The following is a 27,965-nucleotide window of genomic DNA, read 5'->3' as shown; positions in this document are numbered from 1 at the left end:
GTTTGGTTGCAGCGCGGCTTTGGCGCATTTTCGGCTGGTTTGATTCATCCATTTTGAAGAGACGGGGGAGCGGGGGGCTCGTCTGATTAAGGGGCCCTGAACCAAGAAGCAGCGGAGTTTGAGAAGCCAGCAGCCCGGGGTTCGGCGGCAGCGGCCCCATCGGCCGAAGTTGGGGGGGGTGGGGCGCCGAGCGCGCGGGGTGGGGGGGGTCCTGGTCTTTGGCTTCTCGACTCGGTCCTGTTTCGACAGCGAACATGTCTCGGCCTGTCAGGTCAGTGCGGAGTCCGAGGCCTGGAGCGGGATGGAAAGGGTTGGGGGTGAGTGGTGAAGGACTGGGGGACAGAAGCCTGCAGTCGGCCCTCTCCAGTGCCACGCACGGCCTCCTCCCTTTCGGGGCCCGCGCGCGCCCTTGAGCGTGGGGGGCCTTGCTGGCTCGCGGGGCTGCGCGGGGGTGGCGGCCGCGCGCCCATGCGCGCGCTCCTCCCCACCCCGCGCCGCTGCAGGGCTCCGGGCTGCTCTGCTGCCTCCCCCACCCGCCGCACTGGAGCGGGCGGGGTGTTCCCTGAACCGCCAGCGGCCGGAGGGGGAGGGGTGTGAAGTCAGCGCCCCCACCCAGGCCCCACCTCCTCGGGGCCAACCCCTTGGAGCCTGCGGGGAGACCGGCTGAGTCGGGGCTCGGCTCCCCACCTTAAGTGAGGAGGGACGGAGACGCCCGGTGGCCCCTTGCCCCCTCTGCTTGCGTGGGGGTGGGGGAACTCAGCCCTCTTTCTTTAGCGGACGGGGGTGTTCCATGCAAAGGGGGAGGGGCGGTACTGCCGCCGGGCCCCGCCTCTGTCCTCCAGGGTCGCTGCAGGGCCCCGCCTCCCGGATTGGGCCGGGCGTGGGCGGGACCCGTTCTTTTCCCCTTAGGCAAAAGTAAGAGCTGGGGACTGGGCCTTGGAAAATGACTGCTGCCTCTCCTCTAACTCGGAGTTCTGAGCGGGTTAACCGCCCCCACTCACCCCCCCCCCCCCCCGAGTTCGCTGTTTCCCTCCGACTAGAAATGTCCTTCCTCGGGGAAATGTCCCTACTCAGGAAGGTGCGGGTTAACAGCACGACCCAAATCCCGTGTGGTTCTCGTTCCCGCTGCCTGTCTACGCTCACTCGGTGTACGTGTCTCAGATGTTTTTGTAACCCTCTCTTTCCCCCCCAAGTAACCTGAATGATAAGGGGTCTAGGTTCCGGTAACCCGTAGACTTGATTCTGAGAATTTCAACAAGTTTGCAGTTCCCCAGCGGACGGTGGAATCGCCCTTTGCCGTCCTCCTGGCTATTGTATGGAATGTGCCATTTATGGAGGGGTGTGGCTTAATCCAATGTGTCGAGGCCTTTAAAAGGAGGGCTGTTGCAAATAACTTACTTTTAATGTAATGTCCGTGACGCTTTCGATGTAAGGAATTGGCGGCTTCGCATAGTGTTTTCTAGACAAATAGGTGGTGTAGATTTAAAATGTTAACAGTTGTTGCTTCCCCTTCTTCCAAGTTTTGTGAGAAACGGAAGGATTTTGACCTAGAGCTCTAGAGAGAGGTTTGGAACCCGGGAAGGGGTTTTGTTCCACACCGATCTATCTCCTGCCTAGATCGTCCGTCTCCAACTGGTGGTGGTATGGGACTGCATACTTCTACGTTCGGGGTGGGCATGAGGAGAGTGCTAACTAACTACCACTGCTTTTCTGCCTTCTAATTTCTACCCTCATCTCTGATAACTCACCATCGCACTCGGAAGAGTTTTGCCCACTTTCTGGCAAGGAGTCTGAATAGATACTTCAGACCATAGTGTGCAAATTTTTTTCGGCATGAAAATTGATCAATGTATCCCATCAATTTATGTAGAATATTTTCTTTAGGATCAGGTTAAATAGACAATATCGTAATAAAGATTTGATTCATCTGTATTGGCTCTCCTGTCTCTGGAAGTAAAGTACTGTGTGGTGAAATTGGGACTGTTTTTCTCTACCTTTTAACGTCAGTTCACTAGGTTTTGATGACTTTTTATATTATTGTGTGACTTTATTATACTCATCTGCCTCAATTTGTGTTCCCAGATTTAGACACTGGAACACGAACAGCACTTTTTTTTATTTGGAAACTTTGATTTTTTTAAATATCACCAGTTGGGGATATATTAAGCGCGGATCTTTCTGGGTTTTTTTCGAGGCATTGGGACGTCTGCACAAATTTTTTCTTGTTCGTTGTGTTGTTAAAAATAAATTTAACTGTCTATTTGCCCCTAATTGAATGAAACTAATATATTGGCTTTTGGGGTCACTTTCATAGTATTTTAAAGCAACTTGGTTTCTTATTATATATTTTAGTGATTAAAGTCTCTTTGTAACTTTTTAAAAAAGTTTTTAATATACTCATGACCAATAATAAAGCAGAAATAATTAAACTTGAGTTTGGTGGTTTGTTAAATTTTGCAACAAAAAAGTCTTATCTTAGGGAAGTGCTTTTGTTCCAAGGTGTAAATGAAGAATCTGTATACCTGAGGGCATTTAACATAAAAGTTAATGGTCAACGTTGACCAGAGATACCAGAATGATCAACCCGTTTAAAAACAAACCGAAAAAAAAAAGTGCAAGTTGGAAAATGAGTGTCGGCACATCTTTTAGGGTATGTTTCTGCCCTTTAGACCTATATATAATTCTGAAATTTTTCTGCTTTTCATACTTAACTGTAAATATTCATTTTCATTTAAATACTAACCTGAGCATTTAAAGAAGTATTAGAAATGTACTAATGGCTGCTTGACACCACTTTCCATATGAAGGGAGTGATGAACTGATAAGCTACAGCAGGTTTTTCTGTAGACGTGTGTGCAACACTTATCCAAGTAGTTTTGCTCACACAATATTGCTGTCTTTACCTTTTACAGCATCTGACTCACTGTTTATAAATGAGCTCAAATAGTTTAGGCCTTGGGTTCAATTTTATAGTGTAAAATTACAGTCTTGGAGCTAGACAGAAATTTAGGCAAATTCATTTTACAAGTGACTCAATGGGGACCTGGACCAGTGAAGTGCCTTGCATCACACACTTAATGAATGCAAAGGTTGGGCCTAGAATCGAGATTTCTTAATTCCCAGGCCCACTCATCCTCACCCTTTCCAAATAATAATCACTTTATCTTCTGCCTGGTACGTGTTGATGTTATTATAGTATACAGCACTTTTAACCTTTCAAAGTGCTTTCATGAATCTTGTGAGGGAGGAAGGAAAATGCTATTACTTATAAAAGATGAGAAAGAAAACTCCGATTTACTGACTTGCCCAGACTAGAAACCAGGTTTCTTGAAATTCAGCTTAGTATATTCTCCAAAGATCCTCCCTTTTTGAAAATCATCCAAGGCATTCAGATCAGTGTGTGTTCCTTTCTGTAACATAAGTGTACTTGGTATCTGGTTGTCTTCTGTTGAATATACTTGGAGATTGCAAGGAACCTTTAACCTTGAAAGTTTAGATGTGAAAGCATAGGTTCATACTGGTTGATACAAAATTATTTTAAGTAAGTTTTAAATAAGCAGTTTTGTTCAACTCAATTTAAAATAATTTTCCAGGATACTTTGTAATTGAAAGTATTTTTTTAATTAGAACTTCAGAGATTAAGTCCAGTTCCTTCAGTTTACCAGGGATGATTTATAAGCCAAAGAAATTAAAGCGTAGAAATAGCAAAACTATTTAAACTGTGTGAGTCTTCGCTATTTTCCTTTCTACTAGATTTGCATTTACGGTATTTGATTCCACATAGAATGTAGTACAGGTCCACAGTCCCTGTATAGTTTGAAATCATGAAGGCCATGTGTTTGGAAGTTCAGGGTTTTTTTTTCAAAAATGTTCAAAGTAATGGTGCCTGTACTGTGCATTAATGTGCGATCACTAGTGAGCTCTGCAGTAATGCTCCTATAATCAAACACCATAGTGACTCTGTAATAAAACAATTTTCACACACAAAAAAAATGCAACTAAAAAGCCCAGTTGTTTAGGTAAACTGAAACATTTGGTTTTCAGAACTGTTTAAATTTCTAAATTGTGAATTAGAGATTGTGGGCCTTTAACCGCAGAAGTACCTTTCTCAACCTTCAATTTTAGAAAAAATCACACTGCAACTCAAAAGAGTATCACTGGGCAACTTTTTTCGTGCCAAGTATCCTGGCAGATACTTTACACATATTTCGCGATCTTGAAAGAACTCTTCAAGCAAGGTATATGTTATTCCCATTTCATACGAAGTAGCTGAGGCTTGGCTAAATGAACTGGCCCGGTTCACCTGTTAAGAGGTGAAGCAGGACTTCAAATCCAAATGTGGCCAACCCACAGTCAGTGTGATCTTCCCCGTGAGACACACCGCCACAGGCAACACCCTCACAGCGCATCTTGCGAGCGCATCTTGCCATCTTTGGAAGGGGTTACATACAGTTCGTAAAGTTGGAGAAGACCAAATTGAAAATGGGGGAGGGGGTGAAATGACAGTTTTTTGGAAGGAATAGAATATGTGAGGAGGTTGAAGGAAGATAACCCGAATGGAGAGGGAAAAGCGGGGAAATAGTGGGACACTTGTGGGAAGAAATGTGAGCGTTAGATAAGTGACATTGCTTCAAGTGTGTGTGTTTTGTAATGCAAGGGTGTGTACCCCCTGGCTAATTAAGTGAGTAGGTTTCAAAGCCACCTAAAGGACACTATAAGAAATTTAATGAACTCATTTTACAGATAATTATAGTTGCAGAAACGCCAGAGTATTAGCTAACTGAATCCAATGTGTGTTAAAAATGTATATGAGCAAGCAGAATTTGTCCCAGGAATAAAACTTAAAATCTGTTACTGATGCATCATTAAAAGACAGGGGGCATCTGGCTGACTCAGTCAGTAGAGCATGTGACTCTTGATCTTGGGGTCCTGAGTTCCTGACCCGCATTGAGCATAGAGCTTACTTAAAAAAATAAAGTTTAAAAAAGAAAAACCATGGTATTTGGAAAGATTCAACACTCATAAAATTCAGCATGTTATAATTAGAAGGAAAATTAAGATTAATTAAAAATTGGAGTTGATTTAACTTGACAAAAGTTACAAACTAAGGTAAGTGATTGAATTTTTAGTGTTTTAAAAAAAACGTTGTGGGGAGGTATCATGGTACAGCGAAAGAAACCCTGGGGATCAGGAGACTTGGGCTAACTTAGGTTTATATAATGGAGATGTTGCACTCCATCAGAATAATAGAAACTTGCCCACAAAGCATTTTGCAATTTTCATAGGTTTCTTCCAACTCTAGAAATAATGAGAAAGTAATTTTGAGTAGAGAAAGGGCAGTTGGTTTTATTTACCTATTTATATGGTCTGTTTTTCCCAGAAATATAAAACAAGGTCACCATACTACATAATTCCAGGACACCATACCCTAGTCCTGTGAATGGCGCTCTTCAGGAATAGTAAGAATTAGAGCCTGCACAGCCAGATGGGTTGCTTTGTAAACTTTGTTTACTTGAACTTAATAATAATGAAGCTATTGAATATGCCGTGAAGTGTTACTTCTGTTTGCGTTTTTTAATTCTCAGCTGCAAAGATAGAAATAAATATGACCTCATTACTCCAGATTATGAAGAAGTAGCATCTTGGATTGTTGAGACTAGAGATAGCACTTAACAGACCGCCGTGTTGTGCACAGTAGAAAACATTTGATGTAGCAGCAGGACCACTTTGGTCAAACCAGGACATCTCTCTGTTTTGTTTTGAAAAACCTATTCCTATCTGGATTCTAGGAAGTAGAACTGATGGTTAGAATATTGCATTGACATATTTTTAAATAACTACTATCTAAGTAGCCATAATTATAGGTCTTTGAAATACTTCAGGCAAAGAGACCACAGGTTGCCAAAGACCGTATCTACTGGGGATTGCGTATTTTTAGTTGCTGCTTCGTGCACATCTATTTTTTGAATTGTGCACCTCTCCAGTTCCCTGCTAAGCAAGGTGATCTTTAAGATTTCATCTGTCAAGCTAAAATGACCCTGAAGATGAACTACTTGAACTAAACATTAGCTCCACTTGGAAGTTAAAAATCCACTTTGCTATTCATTGGGCTGGGATAACAAACATGGCTGGCTGGCTGCCACAGATAAACTGCAGCTGTAAAGACTTACAACAGTCCTCCTTCTGGTGACTACTACTCCTACTGAGAAGTGATTCTCTAAAAGAGACTGTCAGAAACTTTGCTGTTTGAAATTATGTCAGAATGAGACACCACACTTCTGTCAGGGCTAGGTCCTTTTGACTTGGAGAACTCAGTTTACAACTTCAGGGCTTCAGATGAGTTGCTGGACCCAAATTCCACATCTAACTTCTCTGCCAAGAAATAGGATCCACTTTGTGGTCAGACCTGATGTTAACCCCATTACACACATTCTTACCGTGCTTCAAGCCTATCAGGACACTGCTTCGTGTAATTTCCCCAAAAGCACCTTTCTCCAGATCCTTTTATTTTCCTCTGTATGGTGAGGTCCTCCATACTTCTGATATGCCTCTGCCTTCATTGTAATGAGTCACTAAACCTGACAGGCTACAGATTTGTGCCTGGTGATTGGTTTAAGACAACTGGAAGATTCCACTGAGCTTCCTGAGGCTCTGCTGCAGACAGGACTCTACCTTGGTAGCGTGGGCATCTGAGACCCCTTAAGTCTCACCTGCTTGAGGTTTCTCTGTCCCTGAGTGCATAGGTCTTACACTCAACTTCTGTTGGGAAAAATCTCGCCCCTTTTATTTATCTAATACTATATTCTGCTCACTGAAATTTGTGTGTGACTCTTAAACAAAATAATTTCCTATAGAGAGAGAGAGAGTGGTGAACTGAATATATATGTTAAGAATAAGAAGTGCCATGTAGGAATTAATATTTATTCATCTGGACTGAAACATTAGCAAGTTGATAAAAGATTTAGTAGGGGATTATGACAATTAGCTAATAAACATGTACCTGGCTCATCATTCAAACCTTCACTCCCTTCCCTTTGCTACAGAAATTAGAAACTCCATCCAAAAACCTTGGGAACGCTTTCCTAAATGTTCATTTTACTTTGTTTTTTACTTTTTGTTGTATCTTGTAACTTTTTGAATTTTATGTTTAATTGTAAATAACAATGATAACAAGATGCAAAGGAGTCAATCTTAGCCGATAGGAACTTGAAGCTTACGATGAATGAAGCAGTTCTAAGAAATTTCTCTTAATTGCGTTCAGGTATCCGGGCTTCTAGGAGTTACTGTTCTTATGTCTCTAGAAAATTTGGCGTGTGGGGCGCCTGGTTGGCTCAGTCGGTTGAACGGCCGACTTCGGCTCAGGTCATGATCTCGCGGTCCGTGAGTTCAAGCCCGGCGTCGGGCTTTGTGCTGACAGCTCAGAGCCTGGAGCCTGTTTCAGATTCTGTGTCTCCCTTTCTCTGACCTTCCCCCGTTCATGCTCTGTCTCTCTCTGTCTCAAAAATAAATAAACGTTAAAAAAAAAAATTAAAAAAAAAAAAATTTGGCGTGTAAATAATCTTTGAGGACCAGAAGAATGGGGAGAGATAAATATCCTAAGTTTTAAGCGGGGAGAGTAGTTCTACAGAAACCTTATGTAGATCTGAAGAAACTTCATTAGTCTCTGTTGTGCAGAGTTAGATTTGTGAGCGATTAGGAAAGGAAGATTTGAGAGGTTGCAGGCATCAACGGTGCCCTGTGGGGGTATTGGGTTAGTTGGGCTTGAGCTGGAGAATTCACTTTACCGCTTAACAGCTTGCAGTGATAGGAAAGTTACTTCGCCTATCTGAGCATTAGATTCTTCAGATAAAGTGGAATTAATGTTAATTAGCTCCTCTTGTGAGATGATTGTGAGGATTAAGGGAGAATTTAGGTGAAGTATCTGGTGCATGGTACTAACTGCTGTCGTAATAATTTTGAATTCAGCATCGTTTTGCAAATGAATCTCCTAGGTCAGTAGTCTTCGTAATGTCCACTTTCAGGGCCATCTCAAACATTGATTCAATTTTTTATTTTTAAAATACTAGTAATTTTAGGGGCACCTGGGTGGCTCAGTGGGTTAAGAATCCGACCCTTTATGTGGCTCAGGTCACCATCTCACCACTGGTGAGTTTCAGCTCTAAAATGGACTCTGCGCTGATAGCGCAGAGCCTGCTTGAGATTCTCCTTCCTCCTCTCTCTGCCCCTGCTCTGTTTGTGCTCCATCTCTCTCTCTGAGAAAAAGAAAAACTAATAACAGTAAAAAAAAGTGAAAGCTTTTTGCGATCTGAAGAGAAACCAAGAGTATAAGAAAGTACTGGTAATTTCAGAAATCAAAGTTAAGCAAGTTTCTTTAATGCAGGATTTTCAAAGCTTTAACTTGTTTAAGGAGGTGATAATATCCAGATTGATCTGGCCAGGAAACCTTTAGAAAACCTATCTTGACAGAACACAAGTTGGGAAAGTCTGTAATGAGAAAATTCTTTAAATTTGAAATTATAATTAATTCATGCTCTTACAGTGCTGCTGCTTTTACTTTTTACTGGCCGTGTTTTATTTTGTGGTTCCTGGGAATATTTTCGTTCGAACAAAAAAGGTTTAGTTTTTAAAAGTTTAACTGTCGTTTGTTTAAAAGAAAATAGAGTAAAAAAATACTGTAAAATTACTGGGTTTCTCTTTCAACAAGGGTTTTGACAGAGCTTCATATGAAGAAGTCCTTGTGGGGAAAATAACAAAATGTTAGGCAGAATGCTAGTTCATTACGATGGACTTGAACCTCAATAGCCATACCCCGATTAATGTCAGCCTGAAAGTACATTTCTACTGATGACTTAAAGGACTTTGTTCTTGGCCTGTGTTGACTAAGTTTGCAGATAATAGGAAGTTGAGAAAGATAAATATGTTGAAATGAACTATCAATATACAAGATGGTTGTAAACAATTCTTTTTTTTAATTTTTTTTTTTTTTTTGATAGAGAGAGAGAGCTTGTGGGGGAGGGGCAGAGAGCGAGATGGTCAGAGGATCTGAAGCAGGCTCCCTGCTGACAGCAGAGAGCCTGATTTGGGGCTCCAACTCATGAACCGTGAGGTCATGACTTGAGCTGAAGTCACACGCTTAACTGATTGAGCCACCCAGGCACCCCCAAAAAGGTTTTAGATTTTGGGAAAAAGAGGCTTTAGTTATTGGAATTGCAATATCCAGTACATTGTGTGTTATAACAGCCCAAAAGGCAATGGAGATCTTGGATTGCATTAGTACAAATATAGAGTAGAATAGGAGTAGGAAATTCTGAATACTGATCTCTCTCTTTCCTGCACATACACCTTTATAAACCATATTGTTAGGGTTAGATTGGGGCACTACTTGATAGACTTTACTAAATCTGGAGGGAAACAAGGTCATGAGGATGCTTGAAACAAGTGATGGGGAAGGGTTAAAGGAACCCTAATTAGCCTTGAAGAAAAAAGTAGAATCTGTCCTATAAAGTTAAGGACTATGTGGAGGAAGGGTTAGATTCAAACCATGGGATGGGGCGCCTGGATGGCTCAGTTGGTTAAGCTTCCAACTCTTGATCTCAGCTTAGACCTTGATCTCAGGGTCCTGAGTTCAAGCCATGTATTGGGCTCCACACTGGGCCTGGAGACTACTTAAAAAAAAAAAAAAAAAAAAAAAAAAAAAGATTTAAACCATGGTAATCCAGAAAGTGGATAGATGATAGAATCAGTGAGTGGACTTCAGAGGCAGATTTCGCCTTCTTGGGAAGAACTGTTTCATTATTGGTGTTTTCTTAGTATAGGCTGCCTTGTGCGGGAGGTTCATGAAAGGTTCTTAGTCATTCCCTTCTAGGGACATTTGTTGATAGGATAATGAGTTTGGGGTAAGATTGGATTAGATGGTCTAAGGTCCATGTAATGGTCCATGTGGATGTACTACGGTCCAAGGTCCATGTGGATGTACTAAGTAGCTCTAGTACATAAAATACACTTGATATCATCATCATATCACCCTACCTCCTGCCCCACCACTGGCTGCAAAACTTTGATAGGTTTTAGGAGTGCTTAAGCTTGAAAACATATTTTTAAGATACAAGAAATTAGAGGTGCCTGGCTGGTTCAGTGGGTAGAGCATCCAACTCTTGATCTCAGAGTCATGACTTTGAGCCCCCTATTGGGCATGGAGTGTTTCATAATAAATGAAACAATTTTCTTTAAAGATAGGAGGGGGACTCTCCCTGGCTGGCTCAGTTGGTAGAGCATGTGACTCCTGATCTCAGGGTTGTGAGTTTAAGCCCCATGTTAGATGTAGAGACTACTTAAAAATAAAAATCTTAAAAAAAAAAAAAGATGGGGAATTAAAATGGGGAAGGGATGTTATTCTTTTGCCACCAAGGATCAAAAACAAACTTTTTTGTAATGGTAAAAATAAGAACAACTTTAGAAATCTCCTTTTGCAATCCACTTTTTATTCTAGAGTAGTGGGTCTCAAACTTTTTTGATGAGGTCGCTACACACAAGAACAAAAACACCTGAAATAAGTTGCAGGTAACTTAACTGTTACTTAAAGTACAGTTTTCTCTGATATTTTTTATTTGTTTTGTTGTTGTTTTAATGCTGGTTATATACCAATAAATTCATTTCAGGACCCAGTAGTGGGTTGTGACCTATCGATGGAAAAACATTGTTCTACAGGATCTCATTTATCTGAGAAGATGAGATACTACCACCCAGGTGATTAGTGAAAAGAACAGTGTTGGTTATTTTTAGGTTTCTCAAAATTCAGATTTCAAATGTGCTTTAAGTGCCTAATGAGAAACTTGTTAAATTCTAGGTTAGCAAGTTGGGTTTCTTCATTCCTCTTCTCTGCGTTGACCAGCACTTGAGGATAAAAATGGAAGTGTAGTCTGTTGATAGAACTAAATTATGTCTACAAGGCTCTCCCATTTGCCCTGAGAAAATGGTTTTGTGCTCTTCTCGTAGTATAGAGCTTAGGGTATATTTATTAATATAAATAATAATTTATATTATTATATGTAATTGTTGGTTGCTTGTTATGACTCCATATTTTGATGTGCAGGCTCGTTATAAGTAGAGCTGGATTATGTGGTTTTAGTTTTCTCATCTGTAAAGAGGGTTAGGAGCGCCTGGCTGGCTCTTGTCAATAGGGCATGGAACTCTTGATCTCAGGGTCATGAGTTCAAGCCTCCATGTAGGGCCTAGAGCTTACTTGAAAAAAGAGGGGATTAGATAAGGTCCTCCAAAATTGTGATGATTTTCATCTCAAACACTGATCCTTGACTCTTCAGAATGTTGGTGGGAGGTACAACACAACCTATTGTTGTTTGGGTCTTAGACAGTTACTACTATAAGAGCATTTGGGGTGTAGACCTATCAGTAAAAATAAGTTGATGAATAAGAGAGTGGAAGAAGAAATTCCCTACTGTTTGTGAGTTGTGTGAGTTACCCACTCTTGGTGCCCAAACCAGATCTTTTAGTATTCTTTGTCTAGCTTCCCACTTTACCCTTTTTTTTTTTTTTTTTTTTTTTCCCCTTCAACCTGATGCAGAAGTGGGGACTTCTCATCTCAGAGTTCTCTGGTGACCTCTCAGGAATTGGTTCGCTGTGACCAAGGTACATTTAGAATCTAGACAGAGATTACATAAGGTTTTAAAGTAACAGCAGGCATATAATTGAAATTTTTGTGTTCCTATACAATTGACCCATTGAATACTGAGTTTGAACTATCTGGGTCCAGATTTCATGCAGATTTTTTTTTTTTTTTTCCCAATAAAAACAGCACAGTATTATAAATCTATTTTCTCATCCTTATGATTTTCTTAACATTTTCTTTTTTCTAGCTTACTTATTGTAAGAATATATTATATAATACATATAGTATAGAAAATATATGTAAATCAACTATTTATATTATTGGTAAGGCTACCTGTCAACAGTAGGCTACTTGTTAAGTTTGGGTGGGGGCTGTCAAAAGTTCTACTTGGATTTTATGTAAGACATACTTTAAAAGTGTAAGTTAATCATCGTGTTCATTAATCATCGAATTAGGTATATTCAAAATGGCTGTGGTATTCTGGGTGGAACAAGTTAGTACTTACAAGTAATGAAAGCTGCTCTTTGTTGGTTAGTTGTGCACCTGATACTCACAACAATCTTGAGAGATAGGTATTGTTATTCCTATTTTACAGGTGAGGAAACTGAAGTTCAGTGAGGGGAAGTAACTTGCTCAAGAACATACAACTAGTAAGTGGCAGAGCCAGGACTTAAACCCAGTTCAAAAAATCTGTTTTTAACCTCTGTGCTGTATTGAAATTTTGTGTTGTCCTCCCAGTTCTGGTTGTCCTAGTTGTTGATGCTATTTTACACTGAAGAGTCGGTTTAGCTTTGGCATTTAATTTATGTAATGATATTTCGAGGAAGGAAGAATGTGTCTTTGTTTTCAACTAGAAGTAGAACTTCTCACACCTTTAGACTTAAGTATTACTTACGAGTGTTGTGTTTCCATCCCAGTATATCTTCTCAATTTTTAGTTTATAGTGGAGTAAGTCCATTAAAAGTACATTTCCACCCTAAATAAGGTAAATCTCCAAGTAGTGGAAATTGTAATTCTGTTATTGTTTTGAAGCATCTTTAGGAGACAGGAAATGAACTGAGTTGTTATTGTAAGTCATTATAATGAGTTATTATGAATGACCCGTTTTCATAGATCTTTTATTTAAACTATTTTTTCTTTTCCTCTTTAACATTTGTGGATGGATACCTTTCTTTTTGCCTAGTTATCCTTAAATTCGCTACTATATTCATATTTGCATTACTCAGGTTTTATAGTTTCAGTGAAAAATGACATATGCAAGATAATTCTGATAATTTTCACATAATTCAAAATAAAATATTTTCTGCTTCAAAGGAGGGGGTGGCCTTTGAATTTAATTTTGAAAAATTTAAATTTAATTACTCCTATCAGTATCGTTTACGTGGCATTTTTTGTAGTTCTGCTTGTTGAAAACTAGGATAGAAGAAAATGTACTAAACACTTGCCTTTTTACTTTTTTAGGTTTAAAGTAACGAGTTATTTCATATGGACAAAACTAGATTTTCCTGTCACTAAGGGCCGTGGGAATTAAATATCTGATAGGCTGAAGGCTCACATATAACATCCTCTCTCATGATGCCTTTTCACCCTGAACCTTTGCACATGCTGAGTCCATTCACTCATCAAATGCATCATTTCTTGGACTCGGTGTTCTGAATGAAGGAGAGACAACCCCTGCCCTCAGGAAATTCACATTTAGTAGGGAAAACAGACATTCAGTGGATTATATAATTGTATCAATAAAGGATGTTGAGAGGAGGTGAGGTTGTATCTGATATGACTGGGAGTGACACAAGCAGCAATGTAGGTCAAGGAGAAGCATGACCAAGTGTTAAGAAACGACTTTATTGGAGGAACTACAGATTTGTAAGTGGCTTGATTAAGTGGCAAAAGATGAGGCCTTCAAAGACTTTTAGGAGATTAGATATTATCCTCTCAAGTATTTTACAAAACTAGGTTTCCAACAGAGTTCTTAAATTTGGCCCTAAGAACAAAAAAATTAAAAACATTTGAGTGTTTCCTTTTTACCTTGCTCTGTGGTAAAAGAAAAGAAAAAAATGTGGGTATAAGACCATTGATATCAAGAAGCTCAGATTAGTGAAGAAAATCAATGGTACAGCAATAGAAGCTAAGATGTGTGGCATACAAAAGAGTAGGTGACTATTTGCAATTGAGAAAAACTTTTTTTTGAACTTTAATAATTTTATTTAAATTTGTGGCATAGGGGCACCTGCCTGGCTCAGTCAGAAGAATGTTAGACTCTTGATCTTGGGGTTGTGAATTTGAGCCCCATGTTGGGTGTAGAAATAAAAAAATAAAAATTTATGGCAATAAATAGATAAATAAATAAAGGCATACCCATTTAGGCCATCAGTTCCAGCAGAGGAAAATCTGACACCCAGATAAATTATGTGATTTGCCTCAAGTTCTAGAACCAGAACCCAAGATTCCTGTTAACAAAGATTCCATACTTTTTACCATAGAGTTCCTTTCTGGAGTGTTGCTGTTGATAGACTAAGAAGTAACTATCATTAGCAAACTGTTATAAAGTTGTTTATGTTGAACCTATGCCTAATTTGATCAGGAAGCTAATAAGCCAGTGTGTTTACTACTTTCTTTTCAAAACCTTAAAGTAGCTAACATGTTTTCTCTTTTGCAAGTTGAAAATTCCAGTTTATTCAGTTGTTCTTCATAGGACATACCCATCACCATTCTGGTTACCCTTCTTATCGTCTCATAGGATGTATCTATTGATAGATGGTAACCAGAAATTGTACCGTTGTTTTAGTTGGTGACCCCACCAGCATGGATAAACTAGAATTATTATGCCTGCAATTTTAGAACCTTGTACATTAACTATTAGAGGTTAATATTTCATACTCCCTCTTCTGGATACTTTCCTCCCTCTTGTTACATGTCCCATTTTCCTTGATCCTAAGTAATGCAGAAAATTGTCATCTTTACATGATGATCATAATACTGTTTTTCATGGCACCTGTCATTAAAAAAATCACTATGTTGCTAGAACATAATAGGCATTGAATTACTAGCCCCCCCCCCAGTCTTTTTTTTTGAAACAAAATATTTTATTCTTTTTTTTAATTGTAAAATCACATAAAATTTACCATCTTAACCATTAAAAATTTTTTTTAAGTTTATTTTGAGAGAGAGAGAGATGAAGGCACATGAGGGGGGTGGGCAGAGAGAAGGAGAGAAGGAATCCCAAGCAGGATCCCCACAGCTTGGAACCTGACTCAGGACTTGAACCCACGAACCTGTGAGATCATGACCCGAGCCAAAGTCAAACTCTTAACCAAATGAGCCACCCAGGTGCCCAACCATCTGAACCATTTTTAAGTGTACAGGTCTATAGTGTTAAATGCATTCACACTGTTGTACAACCAACCTCCAGAACTCTTTCTCTTGCAAAAGTGAAACTATACACATCATTAACTCACTATCTCCTCCCCCCAACCCTTGGCATCTACCATTCTTCTGTTTTTATTTTTATTAAAAAAATTTTTTTAACATTTATCTATTTTTGAGAGAGAGAAAGAGTGAACAGGGGAGGGACAGAGAGAGAGGGAGACACAGAACCCAAAGACTCACAGAGCCTGATGTGAGAGTCAAACTCACAAACCTTGAGATCAGGACGCTTAACTGACTGAGACACCCAGTTGCCCCTATTTTTATTTTTATTTTTATTTTAGAAGAGAGCACCAGTCGGGGAGAGGGGCAGGGAGAGAGGGAGAGAACATCTTAAGCAGGCTCCACGCTCAGCACGGAATCAGAGATGTGGTTCGGTCCCACAACCCTAGGATCGTGACTTGAGCCAAAGTCAAGAGTGGGAGGCTCATCTGACTGAGCTACCCAGAGGCCCCACTTAACTTTCTTTTTTTTTTTTTTTTTTTTTTTTTTTAAGATTTTTTTGGGGTGCCTGGGTGGCTGACAGAGCAGCACCTGCTTGGGATTGTCTCCCCCTCTTTCTGCCCCTCTCCCGCTTGCACATGCTCACTCATGCATGCCCCCCCCCTCAAAATAAATAAGTAAACCTAAAAAAATACCAATTTTATCTTATTTTAAGTAATCTCTATACCCAACAAGGGTGGGGGACTTAAACTCATGAGTCACATGCTCTACTGACTGAGCCAGCCAGGCATCCCCACTGTCCTTCTTTCTTTCTCTATGAATTTGACTACTCTAGATATCATGTAAGTGGAATTAATGGTCATATTTTTGAAATTAGTTTTCCTATTACAATGGAATCATTTATATATAAACCCAGCTGCTTGTAACAAAACATTTGGAACATGTTTTAAAGTTTTGCATTTTGGCTTACAGAGGCAGTACAGTGAGAAGATAATTCATTGCTGGTAGACTAAAGAAAAACAGAAGGCAAAATTCCTTTAGAGCCTATCTTTCTTGTCCAAAGCCAAGGGTATGGCTATGCTTTCTTCCCTATCTAAGCCCCAAACATGTTTTCAGAATCCATCCAGCCCTCCACCTTCCATGTTTGCATATTATATATAAACTGTACGTGTGCTTGAATACTGCACATCCTGTCTTTGGATATAAATGGTGTCTTAATCTATAAAATCAGGAATATTCCTCTGCTCAGGTTTAAATGTAGTTGGTGGCATTTTTCTTTTAATTCTTTCGGTTCACATATTCAGTATCCATTTAGTGCAGTACCTATAAGGCTCTTTTGAAAGCGATACTAACATGGATACTAATTTGGATACTAACATGGAGGTTTTTATATATATCTCTAAAGGAGGAATTTTAAGCTTTTAAAGTATGAAGTAGAAAGATGGAAATTAAAGATTTGTTCAAGATGTTAAAGATGCCTTACCTAGTAGGAAGTGCTTAAAATCATTGAGTCAAGTAGGTACATAAATTTGTGACTTTCGCTCGTATTTTTCTTAATTACAGACCCTTTAAGAAAAAGCTTCTTTTGAATGGATCAATTACTTTTTTCTTCTTTTAAGGCTTAATATACTGTCGTCATAATTTGTATGTTATAACATTAACCATTATATTTAAAAATCACTTTGCCTTGAAAAAAACTCAGTAATAACTTTATCAGGTATACACGTGTATGTGTACATATCAGTAAGCATAAAAGTGTAAAAAATATTTACAGTTTTTGTTGATGCACATGTGACATCTCTGTGTAATGAATAATATGGTAGTTTGGCTCATTTTGCTGTGTCATGTGTGTTTGGGAAGTGGGAGGTTTTGTGGGAAAGAATAGTATTTGAGCTATCACTGAGATGAGCAGTCGGAGAATTGTAGTTTTAAATACTTCCGAACTACACTTTTCATAACAACATGGAAAAACTTTTTGACGGAGGTGGGGCTTGTCGAATGGTTTTCATAGAGCGAGTTCTAATTTTGTTTTTAAACAGAAACAAGTGTTCTGGTATCGTAGGAGAATGATCTTCATTAGAGTCTCTTCTTTCTACAGAAATAGAAAGGTGGTTGATTATTCACAGTTTCAGGAATCTGATGATGCTGGTAAGTTTCGTGATTTCAATAAATTGTAAGTTGGACCAACTAATATTGAAAGAATTGCTAACTCAGTGTACTGTTTTATCATGCTTTTAGAATAAGTTTTATCTTTTTTTATTTTTAAACTACATGTAAATTATGTCGGGATTTGTGTCACCCAAAACAGAAGTTGGACTTGCGTGGATTTTTACTTTTCCTTGGTAGATCATTGATAATAAATACTTGGATAACTTTTTTCTTAACTGGTTTTGGAGTCAGCTTCAACACGCAGTAATGTTTTCTTACAATGTGTCCTTAATCTCATTATTTTCCAGATGCATTTGCTATTCTTTCTGCCTTTTTTAAATCGAATTTCACTTTATAAAGATAATGTGTGTACTTTGGGAAAACTTAGAAGATGCAGAAATGTGAAAAAGAGTAATAACATACAATCCAACCTCCCAGAAGTAATGCTAACATTTATTAAATGCTGCTAAATATTTGCATGTATTCATTTAATCCTTAGTAGAGCAGTCCTATTAAAATGGAATATACTATTATTGTTTCCATTCTACAGATAAGGAAACTGAGGGAGGGATCTTATTCAAGGCCCCTTAGCTGGCAAATGGCCATTTTCACCTTTTGCAAAAAAAGCCTGTGTCTTTCTTTCCTTTTAAAAACATAGTTGGAAGTCTTGCTATAGAATTTTGGGTTCTCTGCTACTCCTATTTGTGTGTATCTTTCTCCTATTATGAAAAGTTATTTGAGAAACTACTATTAATGGTTGTGTGATATTCCATAATGGAATTTATAATGTATCCATCCATTTAATAATTGCTGAAGCTCCTGAGTACTTCCAGATCTCCACTATTATATAAAATGGTATAGTAAACATAAACCATTTTTAAGATTGGCTAATTTTCTTAAGTTCCATAGGACTTTTGAAATTGGAAGTATTTTCCTCAAGTGTCAGAGTATGCTCCATTTAATACTTCAGTTCAAAAGTAATCTACTTGATAACAGTAATTGTGTTAGGATTATAGAATTGTGGGGTCTTTTTTTTTTTTTTTTTTTTTTTTTTTTGAGATTCTTTTTTTTTTTTTTTTTTTTAATTTTTTTTTTTAACGTTTTATTTATTTTTGAGACAGAGAGAGACAGAGCATGAACAGGGGAGAGTCAGAGAGAGGGAGACACAGAATCTGAAACAGGCTCCAGGCTCTGAGCTGTCAGCACAGAGCCCGACGCGGGGCTCGAACTCACGGACTGCGAGATCATGACCTGAGCCGAAGTCGGCCGCTTAACCGACTGAGCCACCCAGGTGCCCCTGGGGTCTTTACATTCTGAAATGCTTGTATTTATTACTGTAATGGTTTTCAAGTAAATATGAAGATGTTGAAACATGGGAATATCTTTAAGAAATTAAAAGGGTAGGATGTAAAATGATAAGAGATACTTGGCTATGTATGGGTATATTAAAATACACACATGAGATTAGAAGGGACTGATATAGAAAAGAATTTATTTTTTAAAAATGAAAGAAAATCGAGGGGTGCCAGGGTGGCTCAGTCGGTTAAGCGGCCAACTTGGGCTCAAGTTATGATCTCATGGTTTTGTCGGTTCGAACTCTGCACCAGGCTCTGTGCTGACAACTCAAGAGCCTGGTGCCCACTTCGAATTCTGTGTCTCTTCTCTCTCTCTGTCCCTACCTCATGCACGCTCTGTCTCTCTCTCTTTCAAAAATAAACACTGAAAAATTTTAAAAAAGAAAAAATTTTGTGGGAAATCCTGCTGCCCCCTCACCGTGTAAATAGCATTAGAGATACTTATCTCCATAAATAGTGGTAATTTATACATGTAAAAATCATAATATTTGAATTTGAAAAATGCTCTGTTTAGATGAAGATTATGGAAGAGATTCAGGGCCTCCAGCTAAGAAAATTCGGTCATCTCCCCGAGAAGCTAAAAATAAGAGGCGATCTGGAAAGAATTCACAGGAAGATAGGTAAGAGGCATTGTTAATCTGTTCCTGCTTACCCTGTTCCCACTTGGCCTTGAGGGTGGTCTCTGATCTCTAAATTGGTGGACTCTCCATTTTACTTTGGGAAAGTGCTTATTGTCTACTTAATGTTGTGTTGCATATTTCTTATTATCTCAGGCAGTGCTTCTTGAGTCTAGGGGTTAGCCTCTTTAAGGTCATGAGGCTTACTTAGACTCAACCTAGAATCCAAGGTGATCTCTAAGAATGCTTTTGTTGCTACCTCAAACCTCTGAACATAAGCAGAAAGATTGTTTAAGTATGTAATTTGTTACCTAAGGTTAGTATTGACATTTTCATTGTAGTGATAGCAAAGAATCAGTGGCCTTTCCCGTTGAGTCACACATCACTGGCAGAATCATAACTAAAGCTTATAGAATCTTCACTTGTATAGACTGCTGAGTTTTGCTATCTATAATCCTCCTTTGTTCAGATAATTTCGTCATTTGTGGAGCAGTAGAGGAGTTGTGATTTTAACTATACTTGCCTTCTGAGGCCAGGATATTGTAATTTTTGCCTCTGCTGTCACAGACCTACACACTCTCATCATACTCCATGTAGCATAATTTTAAGACCTTAATGATGGTGGTGATGGCGATAATGGTGATAGCTACCGTGGATGATTCTTTGCCAGTCTCTCTTATGTGCTAATTTATAATTTATATTCATTATCATTTAATTCTCACAACACCTGTATTAAGGTGCTGCTTGCTTAGAGACAGGGTCAGTGATTTATCCAAGGTTATCCAGCAAATGGACCAGCAGGTTTTGGAACCATGTCTGTTGGACTCCAAAGACCATGTTTTCACCATTGGGCTGTACTGCTTCCAAATATATTATGTCAGAGCAGTTCAAAGAAATACAATCTTTCTCGTCAGTTCTTCTAAGATATTTACCTTCAAATACTAAAGTCTTGTAAAATAAAGCCCCACACAGAAGTCTTTCCGTTCTGAATTCATAGAATGCTAAATTTGTAGAAATGACAATATTTACCTCCATTATTTTCTTTACTGGAAAATTTCAGAAATGTGGTTTTGAGGAAAAATAAGAACATTGTCTTGTGGGGAGACAAGTCTTCCATAGTTTTGTAGTATATCTTTAATCCAGTTTTCTGTAGCAGCCCAACTTAGATTCTCTTCCATTATGTTCATTTTTTATATTTCTCTTAGGAATGGATTTCTTTGTGGCCTGCAACCTGTTCTGTAGTGTCTCATCGATACAATTAATAGCTAGCCTAAAGTTTCCCTTGTTCTAATTGCTTGGTTTTATTTCTTTCCTAAGTGTCGGGAATGGTGGAGATACAGTTTTTATTGCCATTTGTACTAAGCGCCTTGTAAAGTTTATTCCCTCAGACCATTGTTGTCTTGAGTTTTCTATTGATCTCTACTTGTAAAAGTTCGGCTTTCACTTGACTTTATTGTAATGGGACTCCAGGATTAATGGTCTCTATAAACCCAATAATAAAAGAACTAGAGAAAACTATAGTTCTTTGTCATTGTAACTTGTGAATTAAGTGCTTACTTTGCATAAAAACATACAGAATGGTCTCAGGTTTCGGCATCACGGTGTATCTTGGATCACATTGCTTAGTAAAGAAATAGGGTTGGTTTTTCTCTTTTTTTCGGGAATCTTGAGTTTGGTAGTTTGTCATTTGAGTGTGGTCTAGATCATAGGAAATACCAGAAGAGATTTACAAGACCTGCTGTTTGAAAAAGCTGTGAAGGCAGTTTTTTATGTTGGGTGTTTCTTTTTTTGTTTGTCAGAATTTCTCATAGAGTCGTGAAGTCAGAGCACTGAAGAGTGAGTACCAAGTGATTTGCCTGAGACCATACAACTGATTAATGACAAAGACAGGACACTAGAACCCAGATTCCTGAATTAAGATTTTTGAGGACGTAAAACGTGCATCTTTGTGACTTCAATTGTTTTATATAACTTTCCTTGGAACTTTGAAGCACTTTTTTCTTACTTTACTTTGCGGTGATTTGAGTGCTCTTATTCTCTCCATGATACAAGGCAGGTCTGTGTGTTGATGTTTCTGATGTATAGAAATATTGGAGGCAAGAAAAATCTACGGAGATAATTAGTTGATCTATTTTCATTTTGTTTTAGATAATTTTTTAGGGATATTGTAATTTATACAACTGCACTCCAGTTTCCTTAAATAATTGTGTTTTAGGGCTTTTCTGCGTCTATATTTGGTGCCATCCAAATTTATTTGCCTACTCTCCCGCCATTCATACATTGTGTAATTTATTTTGAGTATTTTTATACTCTGCCTCTGACAACAGAGAATTTTTTATTATTAAATGTTCTTTGAATGTTTCATCCATAAAAGAGGTATTCTTCAAGTTCTTCCCCTGTCGGAGATACCAGAGGTGTGTGCTCGCTTAGATTTTGACCTAAGACTTTGAAACTTTCTCCCTGCTTCCCTTTACAGTGAGGACTCCGAAGAGAAAGATGTGAAGACCAAGAAGGAGGATTCTCACTCAGCAGGTAGGAAACAATTTTTAGTGTAATAGGTGGATTGACTGATGTCTTTATTCACTGGACATTTCAATAGCAGTTTTATAATAATGCCAGGCGCTGTCTTAAATACTGACATGACAAAGAGGTTTGCATCTTTGAAGAGCTCAGTGCTGGTGACTTATTGCAGTTGCCGTGAGGGTTTTTTAAACACGCTTATTTCAGAAATCCACCCAGGATTTCTGGTGCAGTAGTCACGGTGGGACATTGGGGCTTTGTTTTTTAAAAATATTTGCAGATTATTCTAATGCATAATCAACACTGAAAACTATTTGCATAAACGAATAACAGCCATCAAACTGAATAGATTTTAAAGAGTACGTATAACAGGAAGTGACAGATCTAAGGCGTGTGGCGAGGAACTCTAGAGTGAAGAGCAGACGGAAGATAGTTTTGCCCTTACTTTAGCTCGGGAAGTAGTCCTTTGAAACGGTAGCCACAGAGCAGGCTGTTGGGGTAAGAGTTTTAACTCGAAAGAATTAATAGAGACCCCGTGGCCAAATACAATGTAAGATCCTGATTACTCGCTGTTATTTTTCCAAATTTAACTCTCCTAAGAACTGAGGGTTTATTCTATACTGCCCCCAACCACTTTAGTTTTGACCTACATTCCCATGCTTTTGCTTTCCTGGATGTCCCTCTAAATAGGATTGCCGTTGGCTAATACGTGGAGGGCCGACAGTCCCACTGCGTGCACTCCACTGAGCTATTGGCTTTCGTTCCTTTCCAAGTGTGTTATCTGACTGCCTAAGTTGAAAAGAAATAGGTTTTGTGTCTTAGAATAATTATCATTGGGAGTCTTCCCCTCTTCTATTTAAAAATATTTTTCTGGGGTGCCTCGGTGGCTCAGTCCGTTGGGCGTCTGACTTTGGCTCAGGTCATGATCTCGCAGTTTATGAGTTCGAGCCCTGTGTGGGGCTCTGTGCTGACAGCTCAGAGCCTGGAGCTTGCTTCAGATTCTTTGTGTGTGTCTCTCTCTCTGCCCCTCCCCCACTCATGCTTTTTCTCTCTCTCTCTGTCTCTGAAAAATGTATAAACCTTAAAAGAAAATAAAATATTTTTCTAACTTTAGTTTCTAAAAACTGTGAACATAGGGGCACCTGGGTGGCTCAGTCGGTTGAGCGTCTGACTTCGGCTCAGGTCATGATCTCGCGGCCTGTGAGTTCGAGCCCCGCGTCGGGCTCTGTGCTGACAGCTCAGAGCCTGGAGCCTGCTTCGGATTCTGTTTCTCCCACTCTCTGCCCCTCCCCTGCTCACACTCAGTCTGTCTCTCTCTCCCTCTCTCTCTCTCTCCCTCTCTCTCTCTCTCTCTCCCTCTCTCTCTCTCTCAAGAATAAATAAACATTAAAAAATTTTTTTTTTAAATAAAAATAAAAACTGAACATAGATTGAAATGTAATTGATAATTTTAGGGCAACACAATGATACGAGTTTAAAGTAGATGTTCATACCTAAATTCAGCTTTATTGTTACTTAAAACTACATGCATGTTACTTAAAACTACAGTTCTTTTCTTTTTTTTTTTTTTTTTTTTTTAATGTATATTTATTTTTGAGAGGGAGAGAGAGTACAAGCAGGGGAGGGGCCAAGAAAGAGGGAGACCCAGAATCTGAAGCGGGCTCTAGGCTGTAAGCTGTTGGCACAGAGCCTGACGTGGGGCTCGAACTCATGAACCACGAAATCATGACCTTAGCTGAAGTCAGATGCTCAACCAGCTGAGCCACCCAGGTGCCCCGCCTAAGTTACTTTCTATGTACTAATGAGTACGTGATATTTTTCAAGTTCGTGCTTTGAATTTTAGCTCCTCTTTTGTATATTTTGTAGGAGTTTTTAGGGATAGAATTTACCCTTTTTGAGTGAAATAAAGCTGAAGGTTATGGCTCATGCTGGCTTTTCTGGTCAGCTGTCAGATAAATGCACAACTCTTCGATTGTTGCATTATAACTTCGGTATTACAGAGGACAGTGAAGATGAAAAAGAAGATCATAAAAATGTGCGCCAGCAACGGCAGGCAGCCTCTAAAGCAGCTTCCAAACAGAGAGAGATGCTCATGGAGGACGTGGGCAGCGAAGAAGAACAAGAAGAGGAAGATGAGGCGCCGTTCCAAGAGAGTATGTAGACTTGGCTTGTTACTTTGGTCATGACTGTACTTGTTACCTCGATGGCTTCTGGGTTGTCGTGGATACTAAACATGGCAGCCGGTCCCTTAAATTAGATCCTTGCTGTTACAAGAGATGACTGTTTCTCATCCGTGCTGATACTTTTGAGGTTCACAGACTCTCTTTGATTATGACGTCCATCGTTTGAACTCAAATACTGAATGAGCGCTTGTTAGAACAGCAGTTACACGGTGGGTGTTGTGATTAGGATTGGCGTTGTGGCCTGGGAGTGGAAGGGGTAGACCTCGTCCCCCAGCGAAAGCGTTCATAGCAGAATCTAGATGCTTCACCCATGACTCAGCTTTATTGATTCTGTGTATTTTTGCTTTGTGTTTAGCTTTCTTGTTTCATTGGTTCATAGTTGGACCAAACACACACCCAACTGGTGCCATTTCATTTCCCCGGTCTCCCCAGTACTACAGGGGGGTGATGGAACTACCAAAAGTTATTTGGTGGCTGCGGTGTTTATTCAGATTAAATTGTATCCGTTCCCGTTCTCAACCGACTCTTCAAACAAGTCAGTGGCGTCACCCGCGTGTGCGGGCTAAGCCCACTGTACGCGTGGGGCTGACGACGACTCCAGCCAAATGGGTAGCACAGCTCCCGGCAGAATCCGAGAGTGTTTATTTCCCAGATCCCGTCCTCCGGTCGTGCCTAGCACGGTCTCCCTCTGTTCACTTGGAAGGATGTGTACGTTAAGCTGGACGTTGAAATTCTTCTTTCCTCTCAGAAGATTCCGGCAGCGATGAAGATTTCCTCATGGAAGATGATGATGATAGTGACTATGGCAGTTCAAAAAAGAAAAACAAAAAGATGGTTAAGAAGTCCAAACCTGAGAGAAAAGAAAAGAAAATGCCCAAACCCAGGCTAAAGGCTACAGGTGAGTGGTGCAGAAGTGAAATTAAATTACCGCTTTGAAAAGTTGCAAGAACCAATACACTTTTCTCTACAGAAGTTCTTCATTAGGGGTTGGCAGTGGCCACATGCCTAACAAGAATGAAGGAATTCTGAAAGGACCGTCTTCCACAGTTGGAAGTATCCCTTATTTGATTATTAATAAGACTCTAGCCCCTGCAAGAGTCTGGCGGCTCAGCCCTGTTCTTCAGCTCCTGCCTTCCGTGGCAAGTTTTGGTGGCCACCTGTTTGTGTCAGGCACAGTGCTGGAAACGTTGCATCAGGGCATCGGGGTAGCTGTTCCTGCTCTTTTTTCTCACCAACATCACAATCCCAGCAGCTAGTAAAGACTCGAAATTGTGAAAATGCACACCTCTAATCCTATTTCAGTTCTCTGTTCTGATCCGTGCACGGTCCCTTGTGCTAGCCTAACGAAGCCACACTTGGCAACATGGATTCGGTTTCTTTGAGCCCTTGTGGTTTCTGCCAGATATTCCCCTTTCATAGCTACTTTGTTATTTAACTCAGAAAGTTTGATTTGCTTTGTTTTTTCTGGCAAATAGAACTGGTGATTTTTACATTTTTTTCACTTACCACTTCTTACCATGAGGAATTGTGGAACGGTCTGGGGCACGCGGGTGGCTCAGTCGGTTAAGCATCCATCTCAGTTTTGAATCGGGACGCTCAGGTCATGATCCCACGGTTTGTGAGTTCGAGCCCTATGTGGGGCTCTGCACTGACAATGTGGGCCTGCTTGGGATTCTCTGTCTCCCTCTCTCTATGCCCCTCCTCCACTCACTTTCTCTCAAAAATAAATAAACATTTAAAAAAAAAAAAGAGGAATCCTGGAACTGTCAAAAGGTATGTTATTTGGTGAGGGCGCCTGGCTGGCTCAGTTGGTAGAGCATGGGCTCTTATCTCAGTCATGAGTTCAAACCCCACTTTGGGTGTAGAATTTACTTAAAAATAAAATCAGGGCGCCTGGGTGGCTCAGTCAGTTAAGTGGCCAACTTTGGCTCAGGTCACATCTCTGTCGCAAAATAAATAAAACTTAACATTTTTTCTTTAAAAATAATAAAATAAATGATACATCCTTAGAAAATTTTTTTAAGAATTTGATGGCTTTAGTTTCCACTCACATTGTTGTATCCATTCTTCTTGACCCGCCCTCCCCTTTTTTTTAATTTGAGAGAGAGTGCACAAGCAGGGGAGAGGGGCAGAGGGAGAGAGAGAGAATCTTAAAGTAGGCTCCTTGCTCAGCATGGAGCTCAGTTCAAGGCTCCATCCATCCCACAACCCGGGGATCACAGCCTGAGCTGAAATCGAGAGTCGGATGCCCAGCCAACTGAGCCACCCAGGCACCCCATCCCTGACCCACTTTTTAAACAAAACCTTTATCAGAAACAACTTTTCATTTCACAAACCACTAAGGATAGTGTGCAGTTTCTGTAGCATCCTGTTTCTTTATTAGAAACATTACTGCAAACATAACACCACGGTGTTGGCAAAAGTGATTGGGAACCAGTGCCCACCTCGATTTTTTTTGTTTGTTTGTTTTTAATTTTTGTTTTTAACATTTATTTATTTTTGAGACAGAGACAGAGCATGAACGGGGGAGGGGCAGAGAGAGGGAGACACAGAATCGGAAGCAGGCTCCGGGCTCTGAGCCATCAGCCCACAGACCGTGAGATCATGACCTGAGCCGAAGTCGGATGCTCAACCGACTGAGCCACCCAGGCGGCCCCACCTCGATTTTTTTAGTCAGTTAGGATGTTGTCTTGATAGATTTTATTCTTCTAGTTTTGTTTATGGCTGATTTTTATTAAAGACCTTTTCTTCTCTTCTCTTCTCTTCCCTTCCCCAAATTGGTATTTGTTTTCTTTTCAGTGACTCCAAGCCCTGTGAAAGGCAAAGGGAAGGTGGGTCGCCCCACAGCTTCCAAGGCATCAAAGGAAAAGACTCCTTCTCCCAAAGAAGAAGACGAGGAACCAGAAAGCCCTCCAGAAAAGAAACCCTCTGCCAGCCCTCCACCTGAGAAATCTGGGGATGAAGGGTCTGAAGATGAAGCCCAGTCTGGGGAGGATTAAAAAAGTGATGATGGTTTGGGGAGAGATTTTATTAAAAAAAAGAGAAAAAAAAAAAGAAAAAAGAAAAAGGGGGAAAAAAAAACTTACTTAAGATAGAACATGGTTTTGGCTATGGCTTGACTCATGGGCTTTCAATGCTTTTTCCCTTTTCTTGAAAATAACATTCTCTGTCTTTCTCTCTCTCTCTCTTTCTCTCTCTCTCTCTCTTTTCCAAGAACACCATTGTATGTTTAATTTACTTTTTTGTCTTTTGGTCTTTTCTTTGCCGTCACCCCTCTTTCCCACCCCTTCCCAATGAAAGCCATGTCAAAGTAATCACTGGATTGACTGCTTCATCTTTTTATTTTTAATGGAAGGTACACCGCAGTTGTAAAGCAATAAGATTTGAGGTGAACGCTATGGAAATTTTGCTTTTTGCTAAACGGTAGCAAGTTGAACCCTAATCAAAAAACATAGAAGGGGTTTAGTTAAAAATGATTGCTTCTGTCTCTACCTGGACTTAAAAAAATCAGTTGTCATCTAATACAAGTTTATATGTCTATATACACAAGTATAGATGTCTACAAAAAATCATGATGTTACACTTCCACTGATGGGGCAGGTAGGAGATAAAGCTGAATGCTGAATTCTGAATTGTTACTAAAAGTATTCATATTTTTTACCGAGGGAGCAGGGCAGGGAATGGGGTCACCTGACCTTGTGTGAGGGGGTGGGTTTGTTTTGTTTTGTTTTTTTTTTTTTTAATTCCGTCACCTGTTATCTCAAAGAGACCGGGAGCCAGTGATCCTTTTACCCTGCTACAGTCTTTCAGGAACTTTAAAAAAAAAAAAAAAAAAAAAAAGCAAACAAAAAAACACAAGGGCCACCAAAACTTAAGTCACTCTTGATTTCCTATTTCATTCTCTAGTGGTTCATGTTTTTAAATATATATGTATCTATTCTGTTTCTTGGATAAAATTTTACCAAGGATCAAAAAAACCCCACCAAAAACAAAAACAAACCTAGAATTTAAATGGCAAGATCTATACACCAGAGTGGATTTCTTCTTAACTGACAATGTTTAGGTTTTAAGCAAATAAAGTACCAATTAATGTGAAACTCAATCACAGAGACTTGAGATTTTTCCTTTATGAAAACCGAAAATTGAA

The 27,965-nt window shown here is 39.6% G+C and overlaps 1 protein-coding gene and 2 long non-coding RNA genes across 4 annotated transcripts; 2 read left to right on the top strand and 1 right to left on the bottom strand.

Annotated features, from left to right (window-relative positions):
* The first annotated feature begins 13 nt into the window (after window positions 1-13).
* Window positions 14-27,920, top strand: NUCKS1 (nuclear casein kinase and cyclin dependent kinase substrate 1). 2 transcript variants are annotated; one of them, XM_042924805.1, is made up of 7 exons: window positions 14-271; window positions 17,094-17,143; window positions 19,013-19,118; window positions 21,592-21,647; window positions 23,636-23,788; window positions 24,567-24,716; window positions 26,618-27,920. In XM_042924805.1, exons 1-7 carry the CDS (start codon window positions 255-257, stop codon window positions 26,815-26,817), a joined length of 732 nt encoding a protein of 243 aa, XP_042780739.1. In that variant the 5' UTR covers window positions 14-254; the 3' UTR covers window positions 26,818-27,920. The 2 variants fall into 2 exon arrangements, with proteins under 2 accessions (XP_042780739.1, XP_042780738.1); XM_042924804.1 differs by lacking the exon at window positions 14-271 and having other exon boundaries at window positions 17,047-17,143.
* On the bottom strand, window positions 52-1,502 carry LOC122211576. Its single transcript, XR_006198716.1, has 2 exons — window positions 1,399-1,502; window positions 52-291 (listed from the first exon to the last, which is right to left on the bottom strand). It is a non-coding gene; the product is annotated as an uncharacterized LOC122211576 (long non-coding RNA).
* On the top strand, window positions 10,315-12,262 carry LOC122211575. Its single transcript, XR_006198715.1, has 3 exons — window positions 10,315-10,746; window positions 11,582-11,646; window positions 12,222-12,262. It is a non-coding gene; the product is annotated as an uncharacterized LOC122211575 (long non-coding RNA).
* Window positions 27,921-27,965: the final 45 nt, after the last annotated feature.

Source organism: Panthera leo, chromosome F3 (assembly GCF_018350215.1).
Source record: "Panthera leo isolate Ple1 chromosome F3, P.leo_Ple1_pat1.1, whole genome shotgun sequence".
NCBI classification, from domain to species: Eukaryota; Metazoa; Chordata; class Mammalia; order Carnivora; family Felidae; genus Panthera; species Panthera leo.
The sequence above is the reverse complement of the archived record's forward strand: the minus strand, read 5'-3'. Positions and strand labels throughout refer to the sequence as shown.